This window comes from Austrofundulus limnaeus, unplaced genomic scaffold (assembly GCF_001266775.1).
Source record: "Austrofundulus limnaeus strain Quisiro unplaced genomic scaffold, Austrofundulus_limnaeus-1.0 Scaffold1292, whole genome shotgun sequence".
In the NCBI taxonomy this organism is placed as follows: domain Eukaryota; kingdom Metazoa; phylum Chordata; class Actinopteri; order Cyprinodontiformes; family Rivulidae; genus Austrofundulus; species Austrofundulus limnaeus.
In genome coordinates, this window is record NW_013953694.1 from 5,580 (window position 1) to 20,051 (window position 14,472).

Consider the following 14,472-nt stretch of genomic DNA (forward strand, 5'->3'; position numbering starts at 1 on the left):
GGGCGGGGTACACCCTGGACAGGTCGCAAGTCCATCACAGGGCAGTTAAAAGCCAAAATTAGCAAAATATCTCAATTTTAGCTAACACCGACTGCAAGTTTAAACTTTAACAAAGAAGTAGTTTAAAGTTTAGCAAAATATTAGCTAAAAGCTTGACCTGAAATAAGCATGCTGAAGATTCCTAAGAGCAGAAAGGGTTTTAAAGATTTAAAGAGATATTAATGTGCTTCTATTAGAAAAAATATTGTAAATAAAGTAAAATATTTTAAAGAATATAAAAGCTAGAAAAACTGAAGGTCATACTTATAATGTCCCAAATTAGTTATTTTAATACTTAGCTGAAAGTGTGCTGAAAAGTCAAACAAACACAGAAGAAACTATAGACATGAAAATGATAGCATTAGRGCTAACACAGCATTTACACCATTGTTCAAGTTAAAAGTTTTAACCACAGTTTTGCCTTTTGTTATTACATTTTGTTGCTGATCTCTGTCCATCTTGTGCTTGTTTGTTGTTTTTCCAGGATTTACTCCAAGTTCTCACCAAAGAAGATGCAGGAGCTGTCAGAAGCAGGACTCATGAACTTCCTGCTGCTGTTTCTGGTCATGGCCAGGCAGGTGGAGCTGGAGGATGTGGCGAACAGAGCCTGTGAGCTGCTTGGCTCTCTGCCCTCTAATTGCCCCCCTGCACATCGCACGCTGGTCTGGAGAGGGCAGCTGTCACTGCTGCTGCTTTTCCAAGTACGTGTTCTCACCACACCGTGCAAATACAGAAAGTACTTTTATACTCCATCGGTTTGAGAATGTTCTGATTTAAACTGTGACTATAAACTACAGGAGAGAGGTCTGGACGTTGGTGCCATGGCCAGTTGGTTGGCCTCCTCCTTCACASAGACGGCCAAGGAGTTCCTCACTCTCAAACAAACCCCAGACGCCCCTCGCAGACAGGCCCTCTGGGGGCCGCTCGGCTCCTACCTGGACGGTGTAGCCGAGGTGTTTGAGACCAGCGCCAGCCTCAGCCTGTCGGAGGAGAAGCTGCTGAATGAGGGCTTTGACTGGCTGCTGCCTGCGTGTCAGTCGGAGCTGGACTCTGTGCTGGGCTTTCTGCAGACCGTCCTGGCACAGCTCAGGTCAGACAGCTCCCCATCACCATCACCTTTTCTCTGCATCTCTCATGCTTTCACCGTTATCTGGTGGCAGCAACACTTTTAGACAGATGTTTCTTGGCAAAGCTTTTACAAAGTTGCTGCAGCCGAGGAGATTGATGTGTTTTGTTCTTCCCGAGCCGTCCTAGAGTCCACTCACTTCTCACACTGACAATAGGAGGATTGTGCAGTCAGCAGGAATGAGTGTCTGTAAAGAATCGGTTTTGTGCCGTGGCCCCCGTCGGTCTCAAGAGGACCGCTGACCCTTGTGTCACCTTCCCCAGGTGCTCCCAGACCCTAGAATAAAGTTACTGGCACAGGGGACTCTCTCTGGGCCCCTYTTGTCATTCTGAGCAGCGCCGTTGGTGTGTGAGAGAGACCGTGGTCAGCAGAGCATCAGGATGGGTTCAGCTGTGGGACAGGGGTGTTTGTTACACGAGCGAACCCCAGCTGAAGATTAGAGGGAGGCGGCTGAAAGAGCGTCTGTTGATGTGGGGAAGCAGAGACGAGAACAGAGACCACTGCAGACAAAAATCAGGTGGGAGCTGAAGGTTGCACAGTGACAAAATGATGAGGATCTTTTTCTGTCATCTCATTTTGTCTGTGAAATCATTTATTTATGTTTAGTGTTTACAACAACCCTGGACCACGTCAATTACTTTCATGGAGCTTTTTTAACTAAAATGAAAATTTGCTGTTTATGTACACATGAAGCAGCATTAAAAGGACAAATTGTAGTAAGATTGTAGCATATTGTGTACTTACCCTGTACTTACCTGGTAAAAACAGGATAACAAGTTACTTTATAGTCCAGCTGGGCCCTTGTGAGTATCAGCTATGTAGCTATGTAGTAAAAGGTATGCCCCATGTTGTATTAAGTATTGCTTCTGGACAAACTGTACATTTGGTCCAATGTGAAGGAAGACAAAGTTCCCCAGAGGTCTGTGTTCTGGTCTGGAACATGCCCATTTAGCCAAAAAATAAAATAAAACAACCCACACTATCTCTCCAGTTCATCTCACCAAATTCAACATAATTCCTAAGCCTGGAAATTCTTAGTATCTCTTTGTGATTACAGCTTTTTTTTTTAATGTGGCGCAATTAACGGGTAATTATGTAGCCTGGCAAATTGAGTCAGTTCATCATTACGACTATTAAGAGCCATGTGGAATGTGCACACATTAAGGGAATTATTCTGCCAACGGTCAAGGCAGTGATGGTCCCAATGTTCACTCTTGATTGCCATCGTCTTGGTGTCGAGGCAAATCTCCAGGTGCAGGAATGATGCCTGGCTTTGATTTCAGCTCATGACCCTCTGCTTTGATAGAGGGGAAGGTTGTAAGTTGATGAGATCAGCTGACGCTGGCATGTCCTCCCTTTTTTTCCAACACACAATTATTCCCACAAAATACCTAGCCTTGTTCTGAAATGTTTTTCTTTTTTTGTACCTTTTTGATCTGATCTTTGTTGCCGTAAACCATTGTTGTGATAGTAAATGCAGATAGATTTGATAGAAAAATCTAAAAAAATGAAAAGAGATTGCAGCAAATATAACTTGTGTCCTTGGGTACATTTGTCTTTGCGGTATCCAGCATGTGCACTATGTTTGTGTGTCTGTGGAAATACTGTACATAAACAGGCACAATGAGGAGGATTGAGTAGGTTCTCTGACGATGTCGTGTACAATGAGGACTGATGGGTGTGAAAGGCRCATTCTGCAGGAGTAACAAGGCTAATGAATTCAGACTCTAATCGATTGTCTCAGCTCTCTGGATTAGATGCAACCTTGCTGGAAGGGAAGACGTGTGTGTGTGCGTGTGTGTGTACCTTTAGTAAAACACCAGAGTGGATGGTTGTGAAAGGAAGGGGGGCTGCTAGTTCGTTTTTTCCTCTCCTTCCGCAGCACACCTTAACCCCRGCTTTTTCACACCCCCATCCCAGAAATGAGAGGGACAGAGGGATCATCTCCAGTCCAAATGAGATTACAGCTTCTTCGGCAGCTTATCAGGGCTAATGCCAGCCTCTGTGGGGCTGCTGTAGCAGCTGATGCCAGGGCAAGAGATGAGCCAGAAGAGCCAAAGTATATTCTGTGTTCAGGGGATCAGCATTAGGCTCCACTCTCTGCCTGTGATATCCTCCTTTCCCTCACCTACCTCCACCCCCTCCCTCACCCCGCGCCGCAGCGCATCGCCACACTCTGTAATCCCCCATGAGAGAAGAGAGAAAACACATGAAGGAGCAGTGAAAGAGAAACACAGGAGCAAAGGGATTTGAAGAAGAGGAGGGTGGAGTTGGTTGCAGGGGCCCGGTGCTTGTAGACAAGAGAAAGCGCTGCTGTGGATAGATTTGTTGATCTGTTTTTTTTCTTCTTCTGCCTTTTGTGAATGTGTGTCTGTGTCCTTCCAGACGGGTCCATCAGCGCTGTGTCCAGTCAGTGCCCACTCCGGCCTGGGCTCCCGCRACAGCCAGTGTGATTAAAGAGCGCCACCTAGCGGTGGCTGCTGCTCTGTGGATGCACTTCTTCCCCTTCCTSCAAAGCCTACTCCGCTCGCCGACCCCTCCAGCACAGCTGGCAGATGCTGCTGCAGGTCAGTGCCCCCACTGGGAGGAAAACATGATGGCGGGGGGGCACAGATGGGAGAAAGGAACAAAAAGTCTGAGCAACATTTTAACCAGAATTTTGTTTTTWGGCCTAAAATCCAATGAATCATTTTATTTTCAATGAAGGATTCTTAACCAGTTTCACAGCATCAACGTTCAGATAAGCTCACATTGCCGATGATGTGGATAATTCAAACAGGGACCTAATTTAATTTCACTTTTAGGTTTCACCTTCCTGGCCTTTGATCTACCCAGCTCTGCCCCCAAGGACCTGCAGCCCCACCCAGTTCAGTCCATCATGCAGTCGTTTGGCTGGGATGACATCGTTCACACGCTGCTTGTAACTCGCTACCTTCCTGATGTGCTCCAGAACAGGTCAGACTGAAAACAGCATTAATCTGCACAGTCTAATGAGAAATTAAAGACTAAAAGCTGGTATTGATTTATTTTTTGTATATATAATATGAACTTATAAAAAGTTGTAGTTTTGATTCATGTGAGAAATTTAGTTAATTTCATCCAGAARAAATAATTTGGTAAAGGTAAATGTAATTTATGCATTTATATAAACAAGTTCAGCTTAGACCCTTTTTTCAGAACATAAAATGTGATTACTTCAGCACAAGGTGTGTTAGATGTGTTTAAGGAAAAAGTATTGATTGTTTTCTGTTATTTAGTGTCCTGATCTGCCCTCGCCGGTTACACGGTGTGTTTATCATGAATGTGCCGTCAACACATTAGGCTCAACGAATCCCTGTTCTCTCTCAGTGAGCTGGCCTCTGCTCTGGGCAGTGGTTCTGTGTCCGGGTCGGCTCAGGGCCTCTCAGTGCGAGCCTGGATCAGGTGTGTTCTACAGCAGCACCTTCACAAGAACCAGGACGGGACTGACAGCTGTACAAGTATGAACACCACCAGGTTTTGTTTGTTCTCCGAATTATTTTCTCCTTTTCATGGATCTGATCTGTTTAACTGAAGAATARGATTGATTCTGGATTAAAGAGTCACATTTTCTWTAAATAATCAGATTGTTTTGGTGGTTTTCTTTTCTCCAGGTAAGACTGTGAGGGAGCAGCTGTGTGAACTGACCCGGCTCGTGCTCAGGCTTCCTGAGGTCGACAGTCTTCTGCAAAGAGCCCGACTTCATTCCACAAACCCCCGGCTGGACCCCACCGGAGCCCTRAACACGTTTGTCAAGGTATCACTGACACACATTTTCCTAACAGTACCACTTTACAATAAGACTTCCCTTATAGATAGCTTATATAGGTTATMATTTTATCTGTGAGCACTTTATAAATCATTAATAAGTGTTTATTATYCATTAATTAAGGACAAGAAAGTGAGCCAAATCTGTTCAAAAGGTGCTGTATTAAACCTTTTTAGACTAGGTTTCTATCTTATAAGCATAATGTATTGGAAACACATATTTTACATATAATGTACTGTATTACTGCATTATACATAGCCACAATTATCAAAGGGAGCCTTATTGTAAAGTGTAAAACAGTAACACTATTTATAAAGCTCCCTTGTGAAATTTATACACGTTTGTTAGTCATTAATAAATAGTGTACCTATTGTCTTACACTTTACAATAAGGCTCCTTTTTGATTGGCTCACTATTTGGCAAGAAACCAGACAGTTTTGTCTCTTTCTTGTCCTTAAATAATGCATAATAAACACTAATGACTTAAAGTATTTACAGATGAATTAATAACCTATTTATAAGTAAGTAAGTAAGTAAAGTTTTATTTATAAAGCACCTTTCACAGAAATACATTCAAAGGTGTTGTACAATCATTAACAATGTAAAATGGTGGAAAGATAAAATAAAACATAAGCAAAGTAATGAAACATCAAATCAAGATTAAATTCTAAAATTGTAACTCAGACACATGGTCAATGCCGAGCAAAAATATTCAAATAATACACAAAACATGGAGAATGGGGGAGAGAAAAATATGCCTGATGTTCAATAATAGAAAAACACATAGTTGGCAAACATTCACTATGGAGGTAGGCTGGCATTAATGGTGAATGGTTAGCTGAACACGTGAGTGAAAAAGTGAGTTTTTAGGTATTTCTTGAAGGAGACAATGTTARCAAGAGAGCGCAAATTAAAAGGGAGTTCATTCCAGAGCCTGGGGGCCGCAGAGGAGAAGGCACGGTCACCATGGGTCTTAAAGCGAGTGAGGGGAACCATAAGGAGATGTTGATCCTGTGAGCGGCGATCACTTCCGGGGTTGTATAACCCATCCAAAAGGGGAGCCTTATTGTAAAGTGGTACCAATTTTAATGAAAATAAATCCAGTTTTAAATTTTMTTAGTGTGTGTCTCTTTAAAGGCTCTTTTTTCAGTGRGTTTAAGATGCATATTAAAATATAAAACACACTAAGGTAGGTAACACCCTGCCCTCTACAGCCGCTACATGTGTTGTGATGTTTTACCAAATGTAAATCTGTGTGTTGTTGCACGGCTTCAGGCTGTAGGCAGCGTGTACAGTGGACTGCAGCTCCTGTCAGAGCGATCAGCCATGGTGACCACGGCCCTCGGCTACATTGGTGACATCTTGAATTACATCAGACCTTACATGGTCAACAAAAACCAGGAAGGAATCCAGTTGGCGTACTGGTCTGTGGGTACGTGTGTGTGTGTGTGTGGGCACATCGTTTCATACAGCAGCTTTCTGTGTGAGAAGCTAAACTCTTGTGTTTTCTGTGTGATCCAGGCTGCATAGTTAAACACTGGAGCCCCCTGCTGGCCACTTCCAAAGCACAATCTCTGCTGTTTCAGATTGTAGACAGGGTTCTTCTCCCCCACCGCCTCCCACAGCAGGACAAAGCTCTGAGGGACAGCCTACCCCTCTACCTGCAGGTTAGCAGTGATGTGCACTGAACTGTACACAAACACTTTCACAGTTCAAACTCATCAGTTATGATAATGATTTGTTTTCTTCCAGGGTCTGTCAGTGGCCTCGAGCGTGTCTCAGTCACAGGGTGCCAACCTGAAGCAGCAGCTCCGCTCTGTCATCCACAGATATCTGGATCATTTTCTGCCCACCTCACCTTTCGTGGGTGCCGTCGCCAACCACCCGGTTCTTCTCGGTGCCTGRGAGGACGCGCCGACTCCGCGAGGAGCCGCGCTGAGGAGGACCGTACTGGAGGTGCTTTGGTAGGTCTCTACAGTCAAGATGTGTTTCATGAACTCATTATTTGAAGTTTAAATGGATCAGTTTCAGTCACAGCTTCAAGAGCTTCTTAAACTGTGATTCGGTCTGAAGGTGGGATCTTTTATTATTTTACAGTGAGAACTTCCTCCAGTTCAAAGGCAACAGCCCTCCTCCTCGACTCGCACCAGTCCTGATGTTCTTGTTGGAACTCCTGAGAAGAAACAGAGACACAGATGTTTCTCTCCTCACCCTGCCTCTGCCCTCCCTCCTGCACTGTTTGATGCTGGTCAGTGATGCACAAGGTATGATAAACTGCCTGTTCTCATGTTTGCACCACACTGACTGTGTCTTATCTCAGGCAGAAATGTACAACCTTGCCGCTTCAATTCCAGTGAAGTTGGGACGTTGTGTGAAACCTAAATGAAAACAGAATATGATGATCTGCAAATCCTTTCAACCTATATTCACATGAATACACTACAATATATTTAAAGTTCAAATGAATCAACTTTATTGTTTTTTTTTTTGTTGTTGTTGCATTCACTCATTTTGACTTTGATGCTTCAACATGTTCCAGAAAAGCTAGGACAGGTTCATGTTCACCCCTGTGTTCCATCAGCTTTCCTCTAACAACACATCATAACTGTTTGGAAACTGGGGATTAATATACCGCTGTATCAAAATATGGTGAGGGTACATAAAAGTCATGATGATACGAGTCATGTGAGGGGAAGTGCCAAATTTCCACAGGGCTGCTATGAAAACTGGGACAAACATTTTGGGCTCTTTCAGAAAATGCTTCAGGACCAACTAGCCACAGGTTTCTTTTGGATTTAGTTTCAGTGATTTTTGTTAAATTTCATTTTATTTTTAATTTAATTACATTTTTTTCAATACCTGCGAGAGCTCCTCGCTGCAAATAACCATGGTAAGAGTCAGATTATTTTGAAACTTAAAGCCTTTTAAAAGACGTAGACTCTAATGTCGAGCTATGTGCATATAAATTCATTTCTCCATTAATTGTTAATTCATAAACGTGCCACAGGCACCCTCCTCCTCCCGGTGATACCATATACTGTGGTATTTTCTAGTACCTGCAATCTTTTACTATGAAGCCACGCTGTTGTAACACTTGCAGAATGTTGCTTGGCATTGGATGTCACTGGAGCACTAATACACCCTCATACCATCAGAGASGCTGGCTTTTGAGCTTTGCACTGATAACAATCCGAACAGTCCTTTTCCTCTTTGTCCTGGASGACACAACATCCARGAGTTTCTGGGTGTTGATATTTGTTGTTTTTTCTTTGCATGATAGAGCTTTAACTTGTACTTGTACATCAAAAAGAAAAAATAAGTAGGTCCTCTGGACGGGTTCTTCTTTAGTGAAACGTTTCGTCTCTCCTCCAAGAGACTTCTTCAGTCTGATGAGTTTCAGTTGAAACTCAGCCTTATAAGCKCTGCCTCCGCCTGGACAAACAGGTTAGTCACATGCAAGAGAGGGCCATTGTCAAACAATAGGCTTGATTTGCTCTATTGTTCATAGAGGGTCATGTGCCCATCACCTGACCCGTGTCGTGTTATGTGAATGTAGTGAATGCAGGCGGGGGTTTTTAACATCTCCTTGTTTTTGTCCCTGTCTCCCTCTTTGTGTTTGGTATCATTGGGGCCCTGATTCACACATTTTGCTCACAGGGGGCGGAGTCATACTTGCAATGACAGCATTGTAGGCAGAAGACAACTGGACACGAAGGCCTCCACCTTTGGTTTTTCTTCACAAAGATGGCTTCCTTTACTCCTCTCTCTCTTGGTTTGAGAGAGGATTAAAGGAAGATATGATATGATATATGATATTTTTATCTGTATGAARATTAAATATCTTGTCTTTGTGTTGTACTTTGTTGAATATAGGTTGAAAAGGATTTGCAAATCATCYTATTCATCTCATCATTCATATTTATTCTGTTTWTWTGTTTTACARGTCTCAGATTGATTGGAATTGGGTCACAAGTAACTAATTTTCCCTGAGTTCTGACTGAAAGCTGTAAATGAGTCACCTTTTTCTCTTATTAGCAAACGTTTTTTTGCAACCATGTCTTGCTTCCTGTTTATTCTGCTGTGTTTACTTAGTGAGGAAGACGAGCACAGATGCCCTGCAGCTCGTGGTGGAGCGATGTGCTGCTGCCTCTACGGAGGGGCCCTGTGAGCAGATGATCGGTGTCTTACGGTAAGTGACTGTGATCTGCAGCGATAAATATCTGCACCTGCGTGTGGGGAGAGGCCACTTCACCCCCAAATCCCGTGGAACACTTTAAGGAGTTTCCTTCTATCGTCATGTCGATGCTCTTAGARGTTTCGTGGAGAAGAACGAGTGCGTCTACGACAGGCAGGTCTACGGTGTCCTGGAGACGGTGGCCGTRCTGGATCCCAGCGTGGTTCAGGCTCTCGTTCCCAGCCTGTCTGTCYGTCTGAGAAATGCTGAACACAAACGAGGAATGGGCAAGAACACTGCCTTGAGGTGAGCGAGAACATGAATCACTGCTTTAAACTATTTTTAGGTTGTCTAGACAATAAGTAGGTGTCAGGAATAAAACTGGAACTCTACTTCAGCTGAATTTTACTGAATATGACACATCTTTGTGCTACAGGAGTGCATACATGAAGCTGCTGAGTCTTCTTGGAGAATGTGGGCAGGCTGAGATCATCCGCCTGGAGAACAACTGAAAAGTCTTCTGGAAAGAACTTCAAACCTTTTTATTTCATAAATCTGACAGACTTGATTTGGTTCCCAAAACAGCAAAAACTAAAATCTGAGTTTGTAGTTGATGTGAAGGCATGTTCTGGTCCTTCTGAGCTGGGGTTCTGTTAGGAACAATTAATATCTTAGCTGTAGCAGAAAGCTCTTCGAAAGTCATCAGTTTGAAGAAAAAGTTCTGGTCCAGCAGGAGTCACGAGCTAACTACTAGTTCAAACACAGCTAAAGCCAAAGTAGACTGCTTCCATTTTAAAACCATGTGATTTAGACTTTTTCACCCCAAGTCCTGAAGCGAGAACCCTCTAATGAACCCAGGCTTCTGGTACAGATGTGTGCTGCTGCTAATTCTACTAGTTGGTGTTTTTATTTATTTTTAAATAAAAAGTATTCTGGAGGGTGGTGGGTGTGGTAATCAAAAGCACATCTCAATAGTAACTTGTGCCAATGCCAGTCTTTTACATTTTCTCAACGTTTTAAAAAAATAATAATTTTGACGCTCATTAATTCTTCAGATTTGTTCATTTTAACTAGAATTTGAACATTTTAAATCTGGAGGAACTTCAGAGGTGAGTTCTATAATATTTCTGCTAAAAGAACAAGAAAGGGGTCTCTGCAGTCACTYAGTAGGAMTTTCTGATTTTGTGAGCTTRGTTTACCCAAGATGTGATTGGATGGACTGACAGTGGGGTTTAAAGAAGCTGTGGGCAGCTTGGTCGAATAGACCAGGAAGCACATGTACCTTTTTWAATATAGAGATTAATTTTAGTCATAACTTGAGACAGGAAGGTGCTAGCTGGATGAAATTTGAACACTGTATATGTGGTGGGATGTATAAAAATTTGGCTTGGTCAAAACATCCCTAAGCAGCCTGTAAAAAGATCASTAAAAGTCAATATGAATATAAATATTAGTCATAACTTGAAACAGGAAGGTTCTTGTTGCATGAAATTTCAAGTCAATAAATTATGGTTACATGTTCACACTAGTTTTTATTTATGTCATTGTTCTGTTATAAACTCTACATAGACAGTCAATAAATCATTATTTTACTATTATCATGACTTCCTCTTTTAAGTTGCCCCACAAGACAAYTCAATTCGACCAATCACGGTTAGGGCCAACTCCGCCCACAGAATATGCACTGCAGAGACCCCTACTTGGAAAAAACCTAGAGTAAAGATTTAAATAATAGTTTAGAATAAATGATTTGGTGCTATGAAATGTTGAAGTTTACAGTTAGTTTATTACAGCAACAAACCCCTGACACTGAGTCTGCTCGGACCAGTTGGGTGAGCTAATAATTAGTCCAGGGTTATTCAACTGGCGTCCTGTGGCCCGGAGGACTTTCATCCAGCCAACCAATGATTATGTTTTTTACTTAATTAAATATAAAACTACATTTTAAATCAGTGGTAAATTATGAACTAATGCAACAACAAAAACATTTACACGGTAAAACGTGCTTGTTGTCTTACATAATACAGTTTCTTCTACCCTGAGCTGTTGCTTTCTGTAACTGTGGCCTCCTGAGAAATTTATTTGAAAAGACTTGGTTTAGTCTGAGTTGAGTCAATTCTTCTAAAAAAAATAGGAAAAAACATTACACTGATTTTTTTTTTTTTGTGTTTTTGGCAGAGATGTTAGGATTTTGATGCTGGAAGTGCTACAGCTAGCTGCTACTGAAAATAACCATGTAATGCATAGATGAAGGTGATGTAGTGTTTTCATGAACTGCTGCAAAAAGCTAAATGTTTGAGTTTGAAGCTGAAGGCTGAACTTACAGTTAGCTCATCAGTCCCGTCTAATCTAAACTATTTCTTAAAAGCGAGATTGTTTAAAGAACTGTTTACTGCAGGTGAGATACTCATTCTTTATTTTTACTACTAAACCCTACTTTAAACAGAAATTTTCTCTGAAGACCTGTAAGAGCTGCAATGTGCCAAAATATCCCAGAACTGAAAGCTGTCTTAAGAATCATCAGTTACCAAATCAAGTTATTGTACAAACCTTTAAATGTGTTGTAAATATTGTAGTTTTACATTTAGTGATGTATTAAATGTAAAAAATAAATTTGCTCTTTTGCCTGCTTTTATCTTTCCGTTTCTGTTCTACAGTGGAGGAAATGTGAGCATCAAAGAGCTATTTGCTCTTTTCAGGATCTGCCTCTGCTCAGTTAGAGCTCTGAAATACAGATTTGATCAGAGTCGTGGCTCAGACCAAATAATTTAACACACGCACYCACACACACACAAAGAAGGGCAGATAATGTTTGTTCCAGTTCTCCCTTTCACTTCGAAGTTGCAGTAATCTTGTGCAATCCGTCTTTGGCTCGCACCTAATCACATGAAGTCTCCCACAATCACCGCCTCCCATTTTCTGTCATTGCCGTCATTTTCATCTCATCTGACTGCGAAGCATCTCCTTTATCCCGCCGTGCATTCCTTCTGTCCGGCAGCATCAGTGGGAGAGGACGCGCAGTCTGCTCACAATAAAAAAATAAAAAAAAGCTTTCATATGTTCAGGCAATTATCTGAGGTGTGAAACAGAAATACATCACATTTTTTATTTAATAATATAGGAAATTTATTCTGCATCTTGCCCCATATATCCCCGTAGGTGTGTTTTGGGTGCACCTGGGAAGTGAAGGCGTTTTTTGTTGTCTTCATCTCATCAAAGCTTGCTTTTTTTTAAGTCAATGCAGAATCATAAATGTCCACACTTTGGAGAATATTCCACAAATATGTGCTGAACTGTAATGTTCCGACATTCACTTGAACATAAACAATCTTAGGTCCTGAGCGTAAAAGAAGCAAAATAAATAAAACTCACAAACAGGTTGATAGCAGTCATACTTGGTTACTGCTTTTCAAATGAGTTCAACAATTATGTTAAACTTGAAAAAATAAAAAGCTGGTGAGTTTGAGCAAAAACTAGACTGTCAAATTTATGTCAAAACGTGGCTTTCAGGCTAAAGAAGTGACCATAGGAGTTAAAAAGATGTATAGTTTATTGTTTTTTAAGAGAAAAGCTCTATCAGCCCTATGATGGGTTATAAAAACCTTTGAATGCATGTGGCTAGTTGGACAGATTAGCACTATTTGTTCACTTATTTCCTAACAACATGCTGCCTTTCCTCTGGAGGAATCGTGCTCACTGACTTTCCTGTGCCCCCACCCCCACCCCCACAAGAAAACAGCAGTTTGTTCACAGGAGCTTCAAGAATTGCATTTCTCTAATCAGAGGAACCCCTGTTCACCCCACAGTGAACAAGCACCCAGACTCCAGTATGTTTATTAAAACCAATGCTTTTTTTTGTCAGGTTTGTTAGCGAGGGCCACCTTCTGGTTGTGCGTTCATGTCGTCGTTTCACTTTACACCGCACCGATCCTGTGATGGGGGACTTGGAGGGTCTGCAGGTTTGGACAGGTGAAGTGGGGGGCGGGGAGGAAACAGGTCGCGATCCCGTTTGAAGCGAAAGGCAGCGTTGGCCCGTAGAACACCTCCTCCTTCCCTCCTGTGCTCAGGTCCAGCACCTGRAGGAGGAACACATCGGGCAGTAAGGCACGGCGCCTGGACGTGTTTCCAGAATAAAATCCCTGTGATTTATCCGACTGAGCGTTCTCGGTGAGTTTGGACCCTAGAAAGCAAGTTTTAAATCTCACTTTATGAGGCGTTATCTTTATGTTGTCGAGCCATAAACAGCATTTAGAGCACAGTGTTTTATTYTGGGTTATTTTTTTCTGAAGTGTTTATGATGCCCTGAAGTGATTTTACTGATGCTTGAGTAGGTCACAACCATTCAGTGCTGCTTCTCAGCTTTCTTCATTTTAATGTTGCAATTTCCTTAGATTCTCTAAATACCTCAGATTATTTCCTAAAAATCCTCAAGTTCCCTTTTTTATTTGGTATCAATCAGTTTTCATTTAGCTGTTTAATTAAACCTTTATTATTTTATCATACATTATTATAAAATTATTTGAAAATAAATTGTCAGGAATCTTTTATTAGTAATACTAATTTCTAAATGTTATTTTTCTGCCTCCAATTCAAATAGATTTTTTGTGCCTACATTTTAAACATAAATAGTGTTTTAAATAATTTGCTTTTTCCTCCATTTTGTTAGAATTATATTATTACAGTGCAGTGTAATATATTTTAAGTTGGTAAGTCAACTCTTTAGACTCTAGATTCTTGGTAACCTTGTAAGTTTTTTTCTAACTATTTATTCAAAACTAGATTTAATAAACTATACAGCTCAGCTTCCTATCATTTGATAATTATCCAGTTTTTAGTTCAAACTCGTGATTTTTTAAAGGTTCTTTTTTAAAGAATCTTCCTCTGCCAGTGAAACAGATGTGAGAAACGTCCACGGAGGAGCTGTTTGGTGATTTGGTTTAGGGACAGGGTCTGACTTGTTCCTTCTCTTTTCTTTTGGCTTTAACAACAGATTTACTCTTTTTATTCCACAAGTCCAAATCTATTATTTTTGTTCACCTACACAGGCTAAGACCAGCCATTAGTCAATCAAGCTTCCTCGTTGTGTTTGGTGGATTCAGTCAAACGGTTTGTTTACGTTGACTGTGGACCCACTCACATACATGTCAACCCCTTCGGATGCTTAACTGTATAATGAGCCTCAAAAATCCATCCATCCATCCATCCATTTTCTTCCGCCTATCCGGGGTCGGGTCGCGGGGGCAGCAGCTTCAGAAGGGAGGCCCAGACCCCCCTCTCCCCAGCCACTTCTTCCAGCTCCTCCGGGGGAACTCCAAGGCGTTCCCAGGCCAGCCGAGAGACATAGTC

The 14,472-nt window shown here is 41.7% G+C and overlaps 2 protein-coding genes across 2 annotated transcripts in view; one reads left to right on the forward strand and one right to left on the reverse strand.

Moving 5' to 3' along the window:
• LOC106534867 (protein MMS22-like) overlaps positions 1 to 11,759 on the forward strand; it is a gene marked incomplete at its 5' end in the record, with an annotated part of 14,818 nt that extends 3,059 nt beyond the window's left edge. Inside the window, 12 exon segments of the mRNA XM_014031639.1 lie at positions 524 to 740; positions 837 to 1,129; positions 3,551 to 3,732; positions 3,970 to 4,120; positions 4,514 to 4,644; positions 4,798 to 4,940; positions 6,228 to 6,384; positions 6,474 to 6,619; positions 6,705 to 6,916; positions 7,050 to 7,216; positions 9,045 to 9,432; positions 9,563 to 11,759. Coding sequence (XP_013887093.1) covers positions 524 to 740; positions 837 to 1,129; positions 3,551 to 3,732; positions 3,970 to 4,120; positions 4,514 to 4,644; positions 4,798 to 4,940; positions 6,228 to 6,384; positions 6,474 to 6,619; positions 6,705 to 6,916; positions 7,050 to 7,216; positions 9,045 to 9,145 — 1,900 coding nt within the window.
• Positions 11,760 to 12,227: 468 nt separating this feature from the next.
• klhl32 (kelch-like family member 32) overlaps positions 12,228 to 14,472 on the reverse strand; it is a gene marked incomplete at its 5' end in the record, with an annotated part of 41,503 nt that continues 39,258 nt past the window's right edge. The window contains 1 exon segment of the mRNA XM_014031640.1: positions 12,228 to 13,202. Within this exon segment, the coding sequence (XP_013887094.1) occupies positions 13,041 to 13,202 (162 nt within the window). The 3' untranslated portion in view covers positions 12,228 to 13,040.